Consider the following 24,208-nt stretch of genomic DNA (forward strand, 5'->3'; position numbering starts at 1 on the left):
CCAATCCTTTTATTTGTCCTTTCTCAGAGCCCAAAAACCTACAATCTCTTATATCTGAATCTCTTGAATTACAGCAGCAGAGATTGACATTTATATTGATCCTTCACAGTTTATTTTTGAAGTTAGCAGCAAGGAAATGATTTAAAAAAAAACCGTTGCCAAGTAGATTTCACTGCAGACCTCTCCTCATTTCCAGCAGAGGACAGCTATTTCAAAGCAGCCCATTTCCCTAATTTGACAGGCATCAGGCATTTCAAAAAAAAAAACCTTTATCCTTGTCACTAGGCAGCTCACAGGCAGACCCAGACTTTGTAAATTTTTTTTTTCCCGATCCAAGATGGCCGCGGTCGTGGTGCACCGAGCAACCGCCTGCAAATCCCACCTTCGGGAAATCTTTCCTCCTGCTCTACGCCAGAGAGCTTTGACCGTGCTAAAGAGGAGGGGAAGGAAAGCCTCCCTGGCCTCACGGCGTCCCGAACCAGCCCTCCCTGGCAACACTTAAAACTCAATCTTGCCGCTTCTGCCAGCGGGGACCCGATCTTGCCGCCTCTGTCAGCGGGGACCCGATCTTGCCGCCTCTGCCTGGAGGACCCGATCTTGCTGCCTCTGTCAGCGGGGTCCCAATCTTGCTGCCTCTGCCTGGGGGACCCGATTTTGCTGCCTCTGCCGCTGAGACGGATTCAGCCCTCCACACCTTGCTTCCCAGAAAACAAACGAAAACGGCACCTTTTTCTCCCGATTTTCCCCTTCAAATATCTCTCCAACCTAATCAAAGAGGCAAACTCCAATTTATTATACCATTAAGAACGTTTTTTTTTTTGTAGTTTTTCTGAAATTAAGCTTGTTTGTACGGAGCTCTTTCTTCACCCAACCGTCATCGTTCGCGTCCAAGCCACGCCCCTCAAAATAAAAATAAAATAATAAGATTTCAAGAAACTTGGCTGCCAATATTATTTCCTTTTATGGGCCAATTAAGCTTTTCAATCATCACCAGTTTACCCCATTTCATTGTCCAATCATCACCAGTTTACCCCATTTCATTGCCCTAAGTGACTTAAAATTAAAAGGAGCATTGGTGGGATTTGAATGCTGATCTCTCTGGTTCACTGTCTGTTGCTCTAACAACTAGGCTGCTTATCTTTTCCAAGCCAAGCAGTTCTTTCTTATCTTTGGGTCACCTGTTTTATCGTCCTTAAAACAAAAACCCTAAACATCTTATAAGAAATGTTTTAAAAAGAATGAATATGGCTTCTCAGTTCATATAGTCATTATTGTGAGGTCTGCTTTGTCCTGTAGGTATTTCTTTTTAAAGAAATGTGTTGATGAATGATAGTCAAAATGATGATTGAATTTTACTACAAAAAATACGAGGGGGTGCTAATAAGTTATTTGCTTTGTACTCTATATGTTCTGCCATTGAGCTCCACACACATACATGACTTCATTGTTCTAACTTCTTTAGCCCATCCAAGAAAATTTATTTTGATTGTGCTGCAAACCACTCATCTGCAGCTAATATAGTATCCTCTGTGCCTGAAAACTTTCTTCCCTTGAGTTGTTTCTTGAGGTTAGGAAACAGGGGGCCAAATCAGGTGAGTAGGCTGGGTGTTTCAGAACTTCGGTGAAGAACATCCAGTTTCTGCTGGGTAGTGGCTGCTTTGTGAAGAGGCATTGTTTTGAAGAAACAAGGTTTCTTTTGAAAGTTTGTCTTGATGTTTGGAGACCAGTTGCTGCTTCAGTTTGAGACGTGCAGTGTAGTACTTTGCCATGATGATGGCATCTCTCTTCTGGGACAAATTACCTGAAAAAGGATGCAAACACCTTGCTTGATGATTTCTATGTCTTGAACTTGGGAACCACTGTGTTTCCATTCTTTAGATTGTTCTTTTGTCTCTGTATGTGCTAGGAACTGATTAACTGCAACCACACTCCAAATTGCTAATATGAGGAGAGAGAGTAGGCTAAGGGCAGGTTGAATGAAGCGAGGCAACTCGATGCTGATTTCCAAAGAGCAGCCAGAGAAGACAAGAACAACTTCCTGAATGCTTGATGTATAAACCTCGAAGATTCCTATAAGAAGGGCTACACCAGGGATTTATTTGTCATGGTGAAACAAGTGACAAAGCCTTTCTCAGCACGCAGTCAGCCATCAAAGATTGTGATGGGAATGAAATTAGCAACCACAGGACATCAAACTGAGATAGAAAGAAAACTCAAAAGAATTATACATCAGCACCAGCATTGACTACCCTGAAGAGCTTGGTAGTCCAAAGGAAGCAGTACCAGACCAGAACTATTGGAAAGCGAAGTGGATTGGGTGCTGAGGCAGCTGCCAACAAAGCACCTGGCACTGATGGAATCCCTGCAGAGTTGCACAAACCAGTCCCAAGAGTCACGCTGACAGCACTATGCCAGAAGATTTGGAGAACCTGCACATGGCCAAAGGACTGGAAAAGATCAGTTTTTATCCCGCTGCTGAAGAAAGGCAATGCTAGGGACTGTACCAACTATAGAACAATCGCCCTGATCCCCATGCCAGCAAGGTACTTCTAAAGATCATCCAAAGATGTTTGGGCAACATCCTTGATCAAGACCTTCCTGATGTCTAAGCTGGATTATGTAAGGGCAGAGGGACTAGTGATCACATCACAAACTTGAGGTGGATCATAGAAAAGGTGAGGGAATACCAGCAGAAGCTCTACCTGTGCTTCAGTGATCAAACCAAGGGTTTTGACTGTGTTGAGCATTATAAGCTTTGGAAAGCACTGAGTGAAGTAGGAGTGCCAGCACACCTGATAAGATTAATCAGATTGCTCTACTACGATCAAGAAGTTACAGTGCAAATCGGGTATGGAGATACAGAATGGTTCAAGATCAAAAAAGAGTACAAGACAAGAATGCATCCTTTCTCCTTTTCTTTTCAACCTGTATGCAGAAGTAATCAAGAGAAAGCTGGACAAAGATGATTTGAGTGCTGGAGTGAAAATAAGCAGAACCACTATCAGCAATCTGAGATATGCAGATGATACTGCCCTACTGGCAGGGAGTGAGACTCAAGAAGTTCATCCTGAAGCTGAAAGAAGAAAGTGAGAAGATGGGACTTTACCTGAACAAGAAGACCAAAATGTAGAAGGTAATCCAATACTGAAGATACAGAGGTGGATGAAGAGTACACCATGTAGAAAACTGCTTCTATTTGTGTTGATAACACTGCTGCGTAGATGGTTTTCTTGATGCTTCCAAAATGAGTCTGACAGGCTGGGAAAGATGAAGGTCAGCTGATGTCAGGCCGAGAGATACCAAGCTGTCAGGTACAACGACTGAAGATTGGGATGCAGAAGAGATCCGTGACTGTGTGAGAAGAGATGGAAAAATCTGAAGAGGGATTGGTTCCTTGATACCTTCTTCAAGTCCACATAAAGATCAACAATGAAGAAATAGAAGTGGTTGATAGCTTCATTTTTCTTGGCTCCCTCATTGATCACAGTGGCGGTTTGACAGCAGAGATCAAGCGTCGATTAGCATTGGAGCATACAGTCATGGTGAGCATGGACCAAATATGTAAGTGCAAGGACATCTCAATCGCCATCAAACAAAGACTGATCACTGCCATTGGGTTCCCAATTGCGACATATGGCTGTGCGATATGAACACTCACGAAAGCAGATAGAAGAAAAATTAGCGCTTTCGAGCTGTGGTGCTGGAGAAGACTTCTACAAATCCCATGGATGGCTAGGATCACAAATAAAGATGTTCTTGATCATATAAACCCAGAGTTGTTCCTGGAAGGCAAGATTGCCAGACAGAAACTGACTTATTTTGGATATGTGATGAGGGTGAATTCATTAGAAAAGGAGGTGCTGCTCGGAATGGTCAGTGGTAAAAGGAAGCAGGGGAGACCAAAGCCTGTTGGCTGGATACCATCAAGAATGGCATGGGAATAAACATCAAGCAGTTGAAAGAAGTCATGGAAAACAGGGAAGCATGGTGAGGACTGGCCTAGAGAGTATCCAAGGGTTGGACATGACTGAATGGATGATAGTAGTATGTATGTATGTATGTATGTATGTATGTATGTATATATATATATATATATATATATATATATGTCACACTCTACCCCTTGGATACTCTGTAGGTCAGTAATTGCTTGATGTTCATTCCCGTGTTGTTCTTCTTGGTATCCAGCCAATGGGGTAGGGAACAGACAAATCCCAAAACAGCGTAAGAAAACCAGTCCTGTACCTTTTAAAAACTTCTCTTTGTAGGAAAGAGGAGCGATTCCCCTCCCCCAAACATCCCTGAGACTGACACTGAAAAGCCTAACTTCCCTTAGGGCAGGGATGTCAAAAGTCCCTCCTCGAGGGCCGCAATCCAGTCGGGTTTTCAGGATTTCCCCAATGAATATGCATGAGATCTATTAGCATACAATGAAAGCAGTGCATGCAAATAGATCTCATGCTTATTCATTGGGGAAATCCTGAAAACCCGACTGGATTGCGGCCCTCGAGGAGGGACTTTGACACCCCTGTTGTAGGGACTAGCCTGCTGTAATAGAGGTTAATCAAACTGAAGGACAAAGTAGGACTGGATTGGGTAAAGTGGAATAGCAAAGTTAATCTCGAGCAAATACCTTGGGAGTCTACAACAGAGCATAACCCAGTTAGCTTGGTGCTGTGCAGTTAGAAAAGAAAGGAATTCAAAAGGTGTGGAGGGAGGAGGGTCTTTTATGAGAGCCATAATATTTAGAAGACAAAAGAACTTTGAGTTTAGTGAAACTAGAACTTTTATAAGGGACTTTTAAGTTCCAAATCACTCAGATAGACACTGGGGAAAGGAGTAAGTGAAACACAGACTAATATTACTAAAGACTGACAGGCTACTAGCTGTTAATTATTTGTTGCAATAGGAACCTTGGCATCTAATTATTAAGAGAGCTGCAGCATATCAAATTTTATTTTTTTGTTGTTGTTGCTTGTTTGGACTTGAAATTTGTTTGAGTGAATTAGAGATTACAAATTGAGGTTGTCCTGGAGAGAAACTGGAGGTTAAGACTGGTTAGTGAGAGCCCTACAAAGTGTTGCAAGCAGCCGATTGAACTAGAACTAACAGAACTGGTGAGTTTTCTGTTTGAGAAATACCTCCATTGACTTTTGGTTGACTTACTCACTATAATAAATTGTCTTAATCAATTTTGGATTAACTTGTTTGCTATGAAATTTGCCTAAGCATAGACTCTCCAGAGAAGTGTAGTCAGTCACATGCTCCTGTGAATATGTTTCATGTGACTCTCCAAGTTTTATCCATAGTTAAGAGATGGTTCATAAATCTCACAGGATCAGCATTGAGACATTTTTGATCCCATTTGTCTGAGAGCTTTCTCCTGTCTAAAGAACTAATGAATAATATAGCATACTCATTCCTGGAATATCTCTAGGGTCTCTGCTATCTTTTTAGTGAATATTCTTTGATTGTTCAAGATCATGGAATGAATGGCATCCATGTTTTCTGGAATTGTCACTTGAGTTGGTCTCCCAGAACATTTGTCTTGTGTGTTCCAGTGCCCTTTTCTAAAAGCAGCAACCCAGTTGACTGTAGAGTAAGAGCAGTACTTATCCCCTAATGTAACTGACATATCATTGTAAATTTATTTGACCAAGTTCCCTTTCAGGAAAAGATATTTCATCACTACTCAGCACAATTTTGCAGTAAATCTCTATTGTTTTGAGCCATTTTCTCTTCAGATCTAAAAAAAAAAAAAATAATTAAATAATCAGGCTATAATTATGACATTTAAGTCAGAAACATATGAAACAATAAACTTTGATGTGATGAAAATATAAAAATAGGTGAAATAGGAACAGCCAAAGAGTTATCAGCACCCTCTCATATTTATATCTTCTGCTCACTACCCATCAAAAATCTACTTCACTTAAGTTTTAATTCATGTACATGGATTTTTATTAAAGGCAGAATGAGAATTAATATATGGATTTTTGGTTTTCTTTCATATTCTAGAGGATACAGCAGACGATGTTGAGCATTCCACTACTGCCATGACTCTGCCAAGTGAGTCCAGGGTCAATATGCACAATATAATGACACTAAAGGCATTACAATATAGGTAGGTGGTTTTTAAGCTCATATAGATTTAGCTTTTCTCCTTTCATTTGTGCTACTTAACAACCAATTGTAGCCTTCTATCCAATAGTATGTTCCAATAAATAAGTTTTTAAAGCCATGTGCTTGAATAAATTGGCTTGTCTTAAAAATGCCTCTCTGTTAAAAAAACAAAACAACATATGGACTTTCATAATTGTTTCTTTATATTCCACCTTTAGTAAGGCGGAGTAAATAATAAACATTTACAATAGTTGTCAACATCTAGACAGATGTTACAGTGATCATAAATAAATATCCAATCACATAAAACATATGATGCAGTTCTTGTCTGTTGCATTATTCTCCTTCATAGCTTTTCAAATATAAAAATGATTTCAAATGCTTCCTAAAAGTACTAATGCCAGTCAGCAATCTGAGATGAGTGGGAATTTGATTATACACTATTGGGCTTGCAAAAGAAAATGCACAGCATCTATTTCATCATAATGTACACCTTGCGCTTTGCGACTGCACTTTTTTTTTCAAATGTTTTTTATTTTTGAAAAATAATACATGAAATTTACATGAAATAATACTAATAATCATTATAAAGAAAGCGTCATAATTCATAAAATAAAATACACATAAGCTGCAAACTTCTAGTTCAGAGATAAAAAGGAGTCATGTGAGTTCCAATTAAATTCTTACAGAATTCATCAAGTAAAATTTGCAATATTGTTTTGTTTGAATGCTATTATTTATTCATATTTTCTAAATATACACAGATGATTCCACCATTTGTGAAAATTAAGTTTAGAGTTATCCTTCCAATTACAGGTAATGTGATGAATAGCTAGAGCAATCATAGGAGTCCTTTTATTAAGGCGCGCTAGCTGATTTAGCATGCGCTAAATATTAGCACGCAATAAATGCTAACACGTCCATAGAATATAATGGGCACATTAGCATTTAGCGCACGCTAAATCGGCTAGCACGCCTTAGTAAAAGGACCCCATAGTATCAAATATTTTGATGAATGTTGATGGAATCGAGATATCTGGGTTTGAGGAGCGCAATATGATGGATTTATATGAGATAGGTAAATTGTTATCCATTTGAGCTACAGAGTATTCTGGTGCATATGCTCAACCAGTATAATTGTAAAACAAGGAAGAACTGCAGACAAACATACAAAGATGCAGGCTAAATTTATTATATAAAAAATTAGAGTGTGGTTAGCATTACCACCTTAAAACAAACCAAAGGATCCAATACGGTCTGTGTTTTGGTTAACATGCCTTCATCAGGGGTCCTAGGTTGATAAGGTATCAAATCAAACCTCAAACCAAAAAAAACCCCAAAACTTAGCTTGTGCAAGTGAGAAACTGCACAGAAGTTTACACAGAGATCATCCTTTGGTTATTGTTTCTCACTTGCACAGGCTAAGTTTTGTTGTTTGTTTTTTTTTGGTTTGCGGTTTTATTTGATACCTTATCAACCTAGGACCCCTGATGAAGGCGTGTTAACCAAAACACAGACCGTGTTGGGTCCTTTGATTTGATTTAAGGTGGTAATGCTAACCACACTCTAATTTTTGATATAATAAATTTAGCCTGCATTTTTGTACGTTTGTCTGCAGTTCTTCCTTGTTTTTCCTTGTATTTTTCTTACTGCAGACTTTGTTGGTTTTCTTTTTGTTGTTTGACCAGTATAATTGTACATTAGAACATTCATAAAGGAGATGTAAGAGTACCAGGTTGCGTATGGCAAGACCAACATAACCCTGAAGAAACTGAATGTGTAATCTTGGCAATTTTAGTAAGGGTCCAGTAGGCCCTAAGCAAAGTAAAAAATGTAGATTTACAAATTGAGGTTGACATAATGGGTCGAGCTGATAACGACCAGAAGGAGTTCCAGTTTATTTCTTCTGGAATTAAATTAAATTCTTCTGACCAGAAGTTATCAAAGGAGATTACCTCATCGCTATCCACTTCACACATAACTCTTTAGAAGCTCTTTTATTTCCTATTAATAGAGACTGAGTAAACTTAGAGAATTTAGATAAAATAGCTGCCCCCCTACATAGAGATCTTAAGGAATTAAGAGATTCTGAAATCCTTTGCAAATTTTTATGGAAAGTTTAAACAAGCAAATCTCTTCTTAGCAATGTAATTGGAAATGAAACTAAACATAAACCTATACAAAAAATGAGTTTACCGCTGAAAGATAGCTGGAAAGCGATGACCACAAACGCTCGCAGTCTGAGCAACAAAGTTCACGATCTGCAAGTCCTGATGTTAGAAGCAGACCTGGATATTGTTGCTATCACAGAGACATGGAAGAAGGTGTTGATGCCTCTGTACAGGTCACTGGTGAAGCCCTCTTGGAGTATTATGTTCAGTTTTGAAGACCGTATCTGGCGAAGGACGTAAGAAGACTTGAAGCGGTCCAGAGGAGGGCAACGAAAATGATAGGAGGCTTGCGCCAGAAGAAGTATGAGGAGAGACTGGAAGCCCTGAATATGTATACCCTAGAGGAAAGGAGCGACAGGGGAGGGACAGACGTTCAAATACTTGAAGGGTATTAATGTAGAACAAAATTTTTTCCAGAGAAAGGAAAATGGTAAAACCAGAGGACATAATTTGAGGTTGAGGGGTGGTAGATTCAAGAACAATGTTAGGAAATTCTACTTTACGGAGAGGGTGGTGGATGCCTAGAATGCGCTCCCGAGAGAGGTGACTGAGTTCAAAGAAGCGTAGGACGAACACAGAGGATCTAGAATTGGAAAATAATATTAAATATTGAACTAAGGCCAATACTGGGCAGACTTGCACGGTCTGTGTCTGTATATGGCTGTTTGGGGGAGGATGGGCTGGAGAGTGCTTCAGTGGCTAGGAGGATGTAGATGGGCTTGAGTAGGTTTTGACGGAGATTTCGGCAGTTGGAACCCAAGCACAGTACCAGGTAGAGTTTTGGATTCTTGCCCAGAAATAGCTAAGAAGAAAAAATTTAAATTGAATCAGGTTGGGCAGAATGGATGGACCGTTCGGGTCTTTATCTGCCATCATCTACTATGTTACTATGTTCAGTGACTCCCATGGATGGGATGCAAACATACTGGGATATAATCTTTTTAGGAAGGATAGAAATGGTCAAAGAGGTGGAGGAGTAGCTCTCTATGTAAAGATCTTGGTCTTTATAAATCTTTATTCATTTTCTTATGTTACAACAAGTGTTTCAAATAAATTCATGATAAACTTGAATAATCACACTTGATTAACTTACAGATTAATATCAAATTTAAAATTTCTTTAGAAAATCAATATTTTATAAAGTTATAATATTATGTAAGAAATCTAAATTAATATAATTATTATTGAATATAATAATCTCCCCTCCCTCTCTCCCTCCCTATCAATATTGAATGAGAAATCTTTATTAATTTTCATATGTTACATCAACAATATAAATTCATACTAATATTTCAGAAAACTAAATTTATATAATTCTTAGTTAATATAATAATATCCCATCCCCTCCCCCCTCCCTTCTATTCAGTAATACATGAATAAAATTTTTAAATGTTATTTTATCCATATTTCATATTATAAATCTAGTATTAATATATTATATAATATTTAGAGATATGATCTCTTTTTCTTCTAATCAAATTCTATACATGGGAAAATTAATCATTCTTTACAATATTCAGTTAATGGTCTCCATATTTTTTGAAATTTATCTACATGTCCTTTTTGTGTTGCTATAGTGAGTTCCATTTTGTATATATGACATACAGAATTCCACCAGAATGTATAATTTAATCTGTCATGTTTTTTCCAATTGAATGTGATTTGTTGTATTGCTATTCCAGTTAAAATAAAAAGAAGTTTGTTATTACTTGATGATATTTGACTTTTTGCTCTCATAGTTGTTCCAAATAATATGGTATCATATGTCAAGGCTACCGGATTTTCTAACATCCTATTTATTTGGGGCCAGATTGATTTCCAGAATGTTAAGATGAATGGACAATAGAATAAAAGATGATCTAATGTCCCAATTTCAACATGACAGTGCCAGCATCTATTTGACCTAGAGCTATCTATTTTTTGTAATCGAACAGGGGTCCAGAAAGCTCTATGTAAAAGAAAAAACCAAGTTTGTCTCATAGATGCTGATACCGTACATTTTAGCCTCCAAGACCAAAGTCGTGGCCATTGAGATGCACTAATTTGGTGCTTTATCTCAATGCTCCAAATGTCTCTAAGACCATTTTTTGGTTTTTTATTTATATAATCGGATATTAATTTATACCACTGTGCAGCTTCATGACCTGTTGAATTAATCTGGAAACACAGGTATTCCAAACTGTGATAATTAGTAAGATTTTTCCATTCAGGGAACCCTACCTGAATGGATTGCTTCAATTGCAACCATTTAAAATATTGTGTTTTTTTAAGATCAAATTTATGTTGCAATTGTGAAAACTCCAGCAACTTTCCATTTTTTATTATATCATCTAAAATACGAATACCTGCTGTCATCCAGTTTTTCCAGATTATTTTGAAACCGCCTATTTTGATCTTGGGGTTTAACCAAATCGTTTGAGTTGTTGATTTACTAATTGGAATAGGAGTTAGATTACTTATATATCTTAAAGTTTTCCATGTATCCATGAATATTTTATGTTCTTTGTATAGCCTTGGCATTTTGATACTAACTACATGACTGAGACGTAAAGGAAACATGAGTCTCCATTCAAGCCAGAACCAATCTGGAATATTATCAGTGGGCTCTGGGAGGATCCAATACATACCTTGACGTAAAATATAGGCTTGATGATACCTATAGAAGTTGGGAAAATTTACCCCCTCCCTCCGCAATTGGTCTTTGTAATGTCACTAAAGCAATTCTGGGATTTTTCCCAAGCCAAATAAATTTTGTCAATACCTTATTTAACTTTGTATAAAAAGAATCTTGAAAGAAAACTGGTATCATTCCCATTTGGTAACAAACTACAGGTAAGATCATCATTTTAACTGTTTGTACTCTTCCCCACCAAGATAAATGTAAAGGATTCCATTGTTCACACATCTCTGTCACTTTTTGTAATAAACATTTTTCATTAATTTTCATTGTGTCTTCTAAATCTTTTGAAATCCAAATTCCAAGATATTTAATAGTATCCTCCTTCCAAACAAAAGAGAATGTATTAAATAAACCTTTTGTACAGTGTACGTTTAATGGAAGTATTTCTGATTTATTCCAATTTATCTTATATCCTGAAAACTTTCCGAATTTATCAATTAGTTCAAGCAATTGTGGAATGGTGGATTCTGGATTCCTCAAATATAATAATAAATCATCAGCATAAGCTGATATTTTGTATTCTCTATCTGAATGAGTTATACCTTGTATTTCCTTTACTTGTTGGATTGCTAATATTAAGGGTTCTAAAACTATATCAAACAGTAAAGGAGACAAGGGACATCCTTGTCTAACTCCTCTCTGTAGATTAAATTTTTCTGAAAATGTATTATTTATATATAATCTAGCAGAGGGGGAGCTATATAATGTTTGTATCATTTGTATGAATCCAGGACTTATACCAAACCTATTCTATCAAAGGCCTTTTCTGCATCTAAAGAAACAGCAAAAGTAGGCTCATTCATTTTCTTTGTTAAGTATAACATATGGAATGCTAATCTGGTATTATGAGATGAATGTCTTTGAGCAACGAATCCTGTTTGAGGCATACCTATAATATGGGGAAGAACATTAGCCAATCTTAATGCAAGTATTTTTGCTAATATTTTTCCATCTACATTTATTAAAGATATTGGCCTATAGTTTGAAACCAATGTGGAATCTTTATTTGGCTTTGGTAAAGATCGATATCCAAGCGACTTAAATGCAGGGGACCTAGGGAGAGGAAGAAGTGATATGGATCGCATTGAAAAGGGAAGATGAAATTTCTATCTATGTGGGTGTAGTTTGTAGACCTACGACTCAATTGCAGCAAATTGATAAAGATCTGATTGTGGATATCCAAAAGTTCGGAAAGAAAGAGGAGGTGCTGCTGTTGGGTGACTTCAATCTGCTGGATGCGGACTGGAACATTCTGTCTGCGGAATCGGAAAGAAGTAGGGAGATTGTGGATGCCTTTCAAGAGGCTCTGCTCACACAAATGGTAATGGAACCCATGAGGGAAAAAGCGATACTAGATGTGGTCCTCACGAATGGGAGAGTATCTCTGATGTTCGAGTGGGTGCCCACCTGGGAAATACCGATCATCAAATGGCTAAAGTGGAGGGCATCCACACAAAACTCAAAGTCTTAGATTTCAAATGTATGGACTTTAATAAAATGGGAGAGTACCTGAAGAAAGAGCTGTTAGGATGAGAGGACATTAGGGAAATGGAAAAGCGATGTGACCGGACGGGTTCCATCCTAGGATATTGAGGGAGCTCAGAGAGGTTCCGGCGGGTCCTATTAAAGATTTGTTCAACAAATCTTTGGAGACGGGAGTGGTTCCTGGGGATTGGAGAAGAGAAGATGTGGTGTCAATTCACAAAAGTGGTTGCAGAGATGAAGCGGGGAAACTACAGATCAGTAAGCATCATTTCAATTATTGGAAAAATAATGGAAGTGTTGCTGAAAGAAAGGATAGTGAAATTCCTTGAATCAAATGGATTACAGGATCCTAGGCAACATGGTTTTACTAAAGGTAAGTCGTGCCAAACAAATCTGATTTAATTTTTTGATTGGGTGACTGGAGACTTGGGCTTATGCTAGACTTGGTTCCTCATAGAAGGCTTTTGAACAAACTTAATGGGCTGAAGTTAGACCCAAAGTGATGAACTGGATTAGAAACTGGTTGATGGGCAGACTCCAGAGGGTGGTGGTTAATGGAATTCACTTGGAGGAGAGAAAGATAAGTAGTGGGGTCCCTCAGGGATCGGTGCTGTGGCCGATCCTGTTCAGTATGTTTGTGAGTGACATTGCTGAAGGGTTAGAAGGAAAGGTTTGCCTTTTTGCGGATGATACTAAGATTTGTAACAGAGTAGACACCGAGGAGGAAGTGGAAAACATGAAAAAGGATCTGCAAAAGTTAGAGGAATGGTCCAATATCTGGCAACTAAAATTCAACGCAAAGAAGTGCAGAGTAATGCATTTGGGGTTTAGAAATTGGAAGGAGCTGTATGTTCTGGGAGGTGAGAGGCCTGATAAGCATGGATGGGGAGAGGAACCTTGGGTGATAGTGTCTGAAGGTCTAAAGGTGAAGAAACAGTGTGACAAGGTGGTGGCTGTTGCCAGAAGGATGTTAGGGTGTATAAAGAGAGACGTGACCAGTAGAAGAAAGAAGGTGTTGATGCCCCTGTACAGGTCGATGGTGAGGCCCCACTTGGAGTATTGTGTTCAATTTTTAAGACCGAATCTGGTGAAGGACATAAAAAGACTTGAAGCGGTCCAGAGGAAGGTGACAAAAATGGTAGGAGGTTTGCACCAGAAAACGTAGGAGGAGAGACTGGAAGCCCTGGATATGTATACCCTAGAGCAGGGGTGTCCAATGTCGGTCCTCGAGGGCCGCAATCCAGTCGGGTTTTCAGGATTTCCCCAATGAATATGCATGAGATCTATGTGCATGCACTGCTTTCAATGCATATTCATTGGGGAAATCCTGAAAACCCGACTGGATTGCGGCCCTCGAGGACCGACATTGGACACCCCTGCCCTAGAGGAAAGGAGGGATAGGGGAGATATAATTCAGATGTTCAAATACTTGCAAGGTATTAACGTACAACAAAATCTATTCCAGAGAAAGGAAAATAATAAAACCAAAGGGCATAATTTGAGGTTGAAGGGTGGTAGATTCAAGAGTAATGTTAGAAAATTCTTCTTTAAGGAGAGGGTGGTTGATCCGTGGAATGTGCTCCCGAGGGAGGTGGTGGAGAAGAAAATGGTGACATAGTTCAAACAAGAGTGGGATGAACACAGAGGATCTCTAATCAGAAAATAATGGGCATATATTGAAGGAACTAGGATTGGTACTGGGCAGTCTAGTATGGTATGTATCCTGTATGTGGACATTCAGTTGAGGACGGGTTGAGGAGAGCTTTGATGGCTAAAATAGTTAAGATGGGTTGGGGTGAGCTTTGATGGAAACTCTAGTAGATAAAACCTATGCACACTACTGAGCAGGGCTCTGGGTGTGTGGCCCAGAAATATCTAAGAAAAAGGACAATTTAATTAAATGATTGATTTTTATGGAGCAGGTAGGGTTGGGCAGACTGGATGGACCATTCGGGTCTTTATCTGCCATCATTTACTATGTTACTAGGTAAGCACAGCCAACAGCAGTCATCAACCACATCTGTGGTAGTAACATGAATAACAAAACCACCCTTTTAAATTAGAGAAAGCAACCAAAAATTAACCCTCCCCCCTAGAACCCTTCTTCCTTACCTCCCCCTTTCCCTATTCCTGCTAATTCTACTCACAACTGAAGAACCTGCCTCCACATTTCTCAAAATTGTTTCCACTTGTTTGTGTGCAATGCAGTCAATCTATAGCAGTGGTTCCCAAACCTGTCCTGGGGGACTCCCAGCCAGTCAGGTTTTCAAGATATCCCTAATGAATATGCATGAGAGAGATTTGCATACCTGTCACTTCTATTATATGCAAATCTCTCTCATGCATATTCATTAGGGATATCTTGAAAACCTGACTGGCTGGGGGTCCCCTAGGACAGGTTTGGGAACCACTGATCTATAGCATTCACAAATTATGCCCAATCTATTGGCTACCGTGGTAACAGGCTACTGAGCTTGATGGACCATTGGTCTGACCCAGTAAGGCTATTCTTATGTTCTTATCTTTAAACCCACTCAATATTGGCAGATCAGAAGTTCGCTAGTAGGATGCAATAAGTGGTTAAGTTGCAGTGAACGTCAAAACATTAATTTGTTCATGGCCTCCATTATTCCTTCAATTCAGCAAGGCAATTTCCATAGTGCATGGTACAGGAGCCCCAAGAAGATGATATACATAATCAAAAGCTTCACTCCACATCTCCTGAATCTTGGGACAATCTCACTAAATATGGCTATATGTACCCTGCTCTCCACAGCCTTTCCATACCATTCCCTTTCCCTGTTAAGTGGGGAATAATATAGAAAAACATAGAGTATGATGGCAGAAAAGGGCCGTCGGCCCAACAAGTCTGCCCACTCGAATAACCCATCCCCCTAAGCACTTCCTCGAAGTGAAACCATATGTTTATCCCATTTATTCTTAAAATCGAGCACGTTGTTGGCCTCTACTACCTGAAGTGGAAGATCATTCCAACGATCAACCACCCTTTCAGTGAAGAAATACTTCCTAATGTCACCATGAAATTTCCCACCCCTGATATTTAGCGGATGCCGTCTTGTCGCTGTAGGTCCTGTAAGGAAAAATGTCTTCTTCCACCTCCATAAGTCCAGTAACATATTTGAACGTCAGCTTGCCAACATCTTTAGGGCATTTTTCAATAATCTGAGGTGCAATTTAGGAGTACTTAATGAGATGTCTTACCATTCATCCTCAGGAATTTTCTACCAAGTCTCTCCTAAGCTGTTGTATAAGTAGACTTCCATCTTTGTGATTCATTAAAGATAGTAGTATATACCAAAGATATATGTAACATCTGTGTATGTGTGGTGGGGGGAAGTGTTAAAGTTTATACTTTTTATTTTTTTTTTTTACGTACCTGTCTGGGACTGTAGGGAGAGAGGTCTCAGATCTAGCGGTTAGCAGTGTGGGGCCATGCTGTCATGGCTGATGAGGGATCGCATTCAATGCAGGTAATGGCAGGAGGCACTGCTGCATTGTGGGTGGGCCAAGCTGGAGGAGGGAGGTCTGGGAGGCAGGAGAGGTGCTGGGCAGAAGAGAAATAGCGGTCATGAGTGCTGCAGTGACCATAGTAATGCCACGGTAAGAAGTTGCAGGCTCCGGTGGTATTCAGGAAATACTTTTAAAACCAATAGGAGGAAATATTTTTTCACTCTGAGAATAGTTAAGCTTTGGAACGCATTGCCATAGGATGTGGTAGCAGCAGATAACGTGAAGGGGAGGAATAGTGGTTAGTTCAGTGGACTGTGATCCTGGGGAATTGGGTTCAATTTCCTCTGGAGCTCCCTGTGACCCTGGGTAAGTCACTTAACCCTCCATTGCCTCAGGTACAAAAACTGAGCCCACTAGGGACAGAGAAGGTACCTCATATAGGCCTCCTTTTATCAAGCCACATTAGGGTTTTTTATTGGCAATATGTAATTCAAGGTGGTTGTACAATAAAACTGGTGTAAAACAAATAGTATACAAAAAAACAATTAACATAAAGGGACAATAAACAGTGTGCAATAATTATGGTCTTTCTGCCAGTCAGTATTATAGATGGCTCCAACTAAAACACTGTGTTAGTGAAAATTATACAGATCTTCAAAAGCTAAAGTCCACACCTAATCTTCTTACGCAAGTTATCACCATCGCCTCTCTCAAGGGAGTTGCTTCTAAATGGTATGCAATACTGCGACAGACATCTACAGTACATATATCACAGCTAATGAATGCCTGGCATACTGATTTGGAAATATCTGCTGAGGATGAGTTATGGCAAGAAGTGTGGACCAGGAGTATTTTAGTCCATTCAATAGGCTTCGGTCCTTCAATCGATGTACTTTCTGTTGCATCGATCCCACTGGACCCCACAGAAAATCACTAAACTCTCTCGTACTATCTCCAATCTATGCTAGTCCTGTAAGAAATCAGTGGGCACGTTGTCCCATATGATATTCCATTGTCTTCACCTTAAATTGTATTGGGACAGAGTCTGGAACACCATCTCTTCTATATTGAACATCCATGAACCCTTACATCTCAAAATCATTATTCGAGGACTAAAAGGACTGAAACACTCCCTATCTGAACATAACGCATGCTTACTCAATATCTTACTATTCTTGGCCATTAAAACCATCTTGCACTGTTGGAAGGACCTATAAAAAGTGGAATATATGGTATGGTGGAATACAGTTTGCATAACCATCAAATTTGAAAGGACTATAGCAGGAAAACATAATGCTACTAATTCATTTCTCAAAATATGGAGCCCTGTTCAAACATACTGTACTTTAGAGAATCGCTGAGAATCTCTTCCATTCTTTGCATATGCAATGTCAACAAAACATGTGTACTGAATTGTTATATCTGTTTGACATGAGATATCTAGTTGAATTGTATTACCTTGTTTGCGTTAATTTCTTCATATACTCTGCTTGGCTTATACAGCTGGAATGTATCATGTCCTAATCAATATTTGTATATTTGGGTTTCTCTATATGTTGTTGTTATAAATTTAATTAAAAACAAACAAACAAACAAATCAATTAAAAGCAACCTCAGGATTTGCTTAGGTACGAAATGTGTCACTGACAGTACATGCTCACAAAGGTGAGACTCGGACCCAACACAGTCCATGTTTCAGTGAATAATTGGCCTTCCTCAGGGGTCCTAATTCAATGAACACAAGATATGTGGTATCTAATACTTCAGACAAACTTTTGAGACAAATCCTGAGGTTGCTTTTAATTGACTTTTAATTGATTTTTTTAATCAGACAATTTGAATAAACAATTTTTCCAGTACATCCAGAGACTTGTGTTCCACTTTTAGCTTTGGGAAATGTACATACAGATGTCTTGTATTGTGTTCACTAGAAAAAAAAATAATGCATTGCCCCTGTTTGTTTCTTCAGTTGCAGTACATGCCAAGTTTGGAGTTCCTTAAATTTTTGTCTGCATATTTTTATTTCTAATTTGTGATCCCTTGTTCTATATTTGATGAGGGTCTGTTGGTGGGATAGTACTGGCAAGTGGGGGTAATTTGAGGAGAAGCAAGGGGGGCCCTCCTTTATTTTTGACCCCAGCATGTCTAATACCAGCCCTGACCCATGCTATAGCTGGGGAAGATTCCCAAGTGCCACCAGCTGAATATCTCCTCCAAATGTGGCCAGACTTTCTACCAAGCTTTGCCGTTGGCAGCAGCACACTTGAGCCACCAATAACTAAGCATACTTAGGATGCTGGCATTGGTGGCTCAGGAATAATGTTACTGCCTGCTAAGCTTAGTGAAAGTGAATTCTGGCCACCTTTGGGGAAAATCTTTAGCTAACAGACCTCATTAGCTAAAGTATTTACATTTTTTCAATTCAATATGTTTTTATTTCAAAATAGAAGATAAAAATATATATTCTGTATAGCAAAGGTACAAGCAGAATGAGTAAACAAGACGTACATTACAGTATCTCAGAAGGAAAATACAGAACGCATAGAACATGTTAATGTCAGCCCTAGCATTGCTAGCAATCGGTAGTTTTGGTTGCCCTAACCAATGTCAGCAAAGGCCTATGGGAAATTATATCAAGCCAGATGTGATTACATAAAGAATATATTATGGAAATAGTCTTACAGAAAAGCAATCTTCATAAGCATTATAATTAAACATTACAATGAAGGAGAGAGCAAAGCAGTTTCCCTGCCTTACAGAGTCCAGAGAGAAGCGTGATGTTCCAGGGAGAGGCAGAGAGAGAGAGAGAAAAGGGGGATGGGGGTGATGGTCTAAGCTACGGGTTCCCGAGATAGAGCAAGAGAGAGGATGTTGCAGAGAGGAGGCTTTTATAGCTTGGAATCGTATTCTGAATATAGAAACTATTGTATTTCCCAGTATCTTTCTGTTTATAATTTGTAAACTGTTTGAAACAGTGGTTAGTTTAATTGATAAGGAAGGTGTGATACTTACAGGCATGGTAGATGGGATTAGTCTCTGGCTTCTTTGTCCCATTCAAGCAGCCTATCTTCTTGATAAACAATCCAGTTGGCTGGATGCTTAATGTATGTGAATTCTGTGCAGGAGCACAGAATTCGGTATCAACATTCCAGAGTCAGATTGATATAATTTCCCAATAGGCCTTTGCTGACATTGGTTAGGGCAACCAAAACTGCTGATTGCTAGCAATGCTAGGGCTGACAGTTAACAATAAAGTATAGAGCAACAAAGTAAAGTAAAATGGATGACAGCCCTAATAAGAGACTCAGCCTACATTGGTATCCCTAATTGACCTCATTGATTCCAAGAAATGGCAGCATCATGGTACAAATTCATTAGCAGTACCAAGTTTAATGGTTAAACAGCCTTTTTGAGTTGAAAGGTACATGGGGGGAGAAGACAGAGAAAATGTTGTACCCACCCAATTTGCGCTCACTCGCCCAAAATTGTCTGTCTGGCTATGCATTGCAGCAGAAAATATAAAAAAAAGACCCAAACAACCCAGTTGTTATACTGTAGATTTAAAAGAGCTGTTATAAGTGTCATGTTTCATTCGGTGTATGCCTTTGGGACCTAGTTATTACCTTATTTGGCACCTTCATAAGTCCAGCAAAAAGTATTGTGTTGGCATGGAACCTTTTGGTAATTATGAAAAATATTAAACATAATAAACTAATGTTAAAGGGGTCAAAAGCATGTGGTTAACTGCTGCATCTCTGGGAGTGTGTGGCATAGTGATTAGAGCAAAAAACTTACTCCATTGATAATACGATCAAAACAGCTGTGCCCCAAATCAGTCTCGCAAGTGAAAGAAAAAGCCTCAGATAACTGGAGAGGTGAACCCACACCCTACCACCCATGCATCACAGGCAGAAAAAACTCGCAAATGTGAAGACAGCGAGGTGAAAAACTAACCATTCAAACAAAGATAAATGTCTCTTATTATAGAAAGTCAGTCCAAACAATGAAATCCACTAGCCTGATTTGGTGCTCAGCTGTTTTGGTCATATGGAGTGAGTTTTTTTTGTTTTATGGTTGTTTTTCCTCTATTCCCTATTTTTCATTTTTTATACTGATTAGAGCTACTTCCACACCCTGAGGCTGTGGGTTCAAATCCCTCGCTGCTCCTTATGACTCTGAGCAAGCAACTTAATCCCCCATTGCCCCAGGTACATTTGGTAGAATGTGAGCCCACCGGGACATATGGGGTGAAAAATGCTTGAGTACCTGAATGTAAGCCACTTAGACTAAAGTGGTATATAAATGAATAAGTATCTCTGCATGTTGACTAGCATTTCTTGACTCATGAACTATTCTATACTGTGGACTTATTTATTCTGTGCGAGGTGACATAAACTACATGAGGTTTGCAAAATTGTAAATTCACATTGTTTCTATTGTTACAAATATATTTTTTTATAAATAGCCCTGTGCTTAAGAAGGGAATATACATTATTGTAAAAATTCTTTTTATCTAGTGAAAAACAAGCAATTTCAGTTCCGGATGAAATATTTAATGCATTAGGGAATAGCCAAATCACTGCAGTAAACTTCAGCAAGAATCAGCTAATGGAGGTTCCTAAGAGGTAAGCAGTTTTGGGGGTTTTTTTTGTATTTAATTAATTACTGCATTTTTTTTAAACAATGGTAGTATGTCTTATTGACCAGTAAAACCATAACAGGAGATTTCAGTGTTGAAGAGAAATGTGTAACATATAAATTTTGTTTTGTTTTATATTTTAGAATGACTGAGATAAATGTTAAATTTGCATCTTATTCTGCCTCTTTGCTACATGAGTGCTGTGATTTGACCACCGATTTCTTGGCTGAAGCCTAGCTGAGTAACTTCTGAGACTGAACCCAAATAGAGTTATAGTCTCTTCCCTAAGATTAAACTTGCAGGAGTCTGTTGGCAGTCTCCCTCTCCCTCTTACCTTGGATCCAAAAATTAGCTTACCTGAAATCTCTGGTTCTTGAATCCCACTAGACAGGTTAAGAACCCTTCTGGGAAGTTTGTAGCTTACTTCCCCACTTCTCTGCCCCCCTTGGGAATTCTTTAGATTATATGGAAGGTTTCTTTATTTGTAGAGGCATGCAAATGACCTTCTACCTTAACCTTTGTTCAGTTTCCTTTTCTCATTCTTCCAAGGTGAAGCTCCTGGAGGAGGGAGTTTGCTATAAGATTCTGTTGCATTCTATCTTTTTTATTGCTTTGCAATTTTGGATATTACCATATACCTAAACTGCACCAGTTCTGTATCAGTGATTACCACTGAAATGTTTTTGTTCTGTCTCCATCTTGTGGCATCCATGTATCTAAACTAATCTAGCAAGATTCAAGAAGAGAAAATTAACATTTAAGAATAAATTCCTCCCTATCTAGGCAAGGTACGATTTGACCACATTTTGAAGGATCATAAGCACAAAGAGGCCTGATTCTATAAAAGGCACCTAGGAAAACACCATCTACTGCATATCATTTGAAGTTAGATGCTGTTTGTAGAATCACATCTAGTGGCGCTTAAATTGAGTTAGACACTGGTATATTAGGTTAGGGTTTTCTTGGTTTAAAACACCAATATCTAACTCAATCCATAGCCAAACTTTACCCCTAACCATCCCTACATAGTGCCTACCGAGTTAGACGCCTACTAGAAAATTAATTCAAAAAAATTTTTTTTAATAGCACTGTTCAATTAACAGTGCCGATTGACCAATTAAAAATTAGGTGCCTAGATTGGTTAGGCACGCCAATGTAGGTGCCTAACAGTAGTTTGCCCTTTATAGAATCAGGGCAAAATGTGCACTCTATAGTTGATATGAAATGTCACACTCTGCTGCAAACCCAGCTGAAATTTTAAAAATGATCCATCCAGAAAATTAAATAAAAAGTACAACCCTTATTTAAAACAAAAGGGAAGGGAAAGGGGATGAGATTTGACATACAGTAGTCCCCCGATATTTGCGTGGGTTCCACAAATATGGTTTTTAGCTGGGGAGATAGGAGAGGGCAGTGAAGTGCCGGCGAGTGAAGGAAATCACTTGCGGTATGCTCCGACCGCCTCTTCCTGTACTAAAGTCGGGCCTCGTCAATCAGGAGCTGCGTGTCAAAACAGCTCCTGATTGGTGAAGCCTAACTTTAGTACAGGAAGAGGCAGTCGGAGCATACCACGAGTGATTTCCTTCACTCGCCGGTGCTCTGGCTGCCCTCTCCTGCCCAGTCATTCACGGTCAGAAATACCGGGACCGCAAATTGTGGACCGTGAATTTGCGGGGGAGCACTGTACAGCCTTCTTGTGATTACAATCAGAGCACTTTACATAGTATTAAATTGAGAAAATATATGGTAGAGTGATTGCACATTTTCAGCTACTTAGAGCCTCTTTGTGAATACATTATCATGTATTTGCATAGTTAGAATACCCAAGTCTTTATTATTCTATTGATTTTTGGGAAAGTATGCTTAAATTTTGGCACATGATGGTGCAGTGTAGAGTCAAGCATTCTTGTCTACAAGATCACAGAATTACTAGCTATGCCTGGAAAGAACCAGAGTCTTCTTGGAATAGTCCCCAAATTGGCTTGCATTATTAAGAAGGTTAGTTAATTCTATTGTATAGTAGATGCAAGATGTTATATTTTTATTATTTTGACAGGATTGTGGAACTGAAGGATACAGTCTGTGATGTGAATCTAGGCTTCAATAAGCTCACATCTATATCCATGGAACTTTGCATGCTTCAGAAATTGACATATTTGGATTTAAGGTATTTAATATAATTTTATGGACCTAGGTCTTTTTTTCACCTTCTGTGGGATTGTTTGGTTTTTAAAAAAAATCTCCAGCTTAGTTTGTTCCATCTGGAATTTTTCCGCTTCAACTCCTTTACATTCCTCTTCCAAATATACTGAGTTGAGTCATTATAGTGACCATCCTAACCTTGTGCCAATGTTTTAACTCTTTTGGTATCTTACTACTATGAGACATAACTGCTCTAGGTGTCATTTTCATTTAGTTACCTAAACTTTCCATTGTTTAGCATTGGCCAGACCAATCCAAAACTTGCAGGTTATGAGCCTGTTGACCAGCAGATGGAGGTGAGACACACTACAATTCTGTACTTACACATGAAAATGCATAGTGCTTTCTACACTTTTTCTTTTGTCCTAAAGGGGTAGTGCTGGTTTTGATATTGCATTGATGTTTTTTCTATAACAATAGTTTAAATACCCATCACAAAATTATGGGAAAAACAGATGGCAGAGTATAAACCCTTGCCAGCTGCTGCAAGGGCAGCAGAACACCTTTTTGGTTGGAGGAACCAAACCAACTAATCTCTAGCCTCATGCTGTCTAGATGCTGATGTTGTGTTGGTCAGAATATTGGTTGCCCATGGACCTAGGGACCCACTCCATTCCACTGTGTCATTAAAAGCAGTATCCCCATCTAACACCTAGTGGCTGGTTACTGTGTTGGTGTCTGAGGACTGGGTATATATGAATGAATGGGGAGGATGGTGAGTTCTGCACATGTGTAAGGTATGTGGTTGAGTATGGCCTATGTGGCCTACTCTTTTCCTGTAATTCCAACTGGTCTCTGGCTTTCTTATTCACAAGTCCCTTTTATGTCATTGCCTTCTTTTCCAACTATTCCTTGCCCCTTTCTTGTTTTTACTTTCCCTCCTTCCAACGGTACCACCACCTCAGCTGTGACTGGTCGGATCTGGCCTTTATCCTTGTTGTACCATAAAAATCGCCCAGTGTTTTCTCCACTTGGCAAACACAACTTAGACTCTTCATCTGCCTTTTTGCTGTCTCATCAGGATGTGCATAACACTTGGTATCATGCACTAAAAACATAACTGTAACATACACGAACTGCACAACCAAGTGCTTGTTAATAGTGGCGTTCTGAGCCTAACTTACTAAGTATTTTTCCTTATAAACGCAGAAAAAGAGAAAAGGCTTAGTAAACTGAGCCCTATATTTGGTATTGTATTAAATTATGTGAATTTTAATAATGTCTAATTTTTTTCATTTAGAAACAACTTTTTGATTGTGCTACCTGATGAACTAGAAGCAGTTATAGGACTTCAAACAATAATTCTTTCCTTTAACAGGTAATAGTATACCATTTATTGAAGAGATTAAGATTCATCTGATAGCAAGACACTTATGGAGATGGGGGGTACTTTGAGATCATTGCTTACATAAATACATCTGTGCTGATGGAAACCAA

The 24,208-nt window shown here is 38.9% G+C and overlaps 1 protein-coding gene across 1 annotated transcript in view; it reads left to right on the forward strand.

Annotated features, from left to right (window-relative positions):
- LRRC40 (leucine rich repeat containing 40) overlaps nt 1–24,208 on the forward strand; it is an 89,832-nt gene that overhangs the window by 54,841 nt on the left and 10,783 nt on the right. Inside the window, exons 10-13 of the mRNA XM_033916907.1 lie at nt 6,019–6,124; nt 20,448–20,555; nt 22,626–22,736; nt 24,012–24,089. Of these exons, the coding sequence (XP_033772798.1) occupies nt 6,019–6,124; nt 20,448–20,555; nt 22,626–22,736; nt 24,012–24,089 (403 nt within the window). The remainder of the gene's footprint in view (nt 1–6,018; nt 6,125–20,447; nt 20,556–22,625; nt 22,737–24,011; nt 24,090–24,208) is intronic.

Source organism: Geotrypetes seraphini, chromosome 12 (genome assembly GCF_902459505.1).
Source record: "Geotrypetes seraphini chromosome 12, aGeoSer1.1, whole genome shotgun sequence".
In the NCBI taxonomy this organism is placed as follows: domain Eukaryota; kingdom Metazoa; phylum Chordata; class Amphibia; order Gymnophiona; family Dermophiidae; genus Geotrypetes; species Geotrypetes seraphini.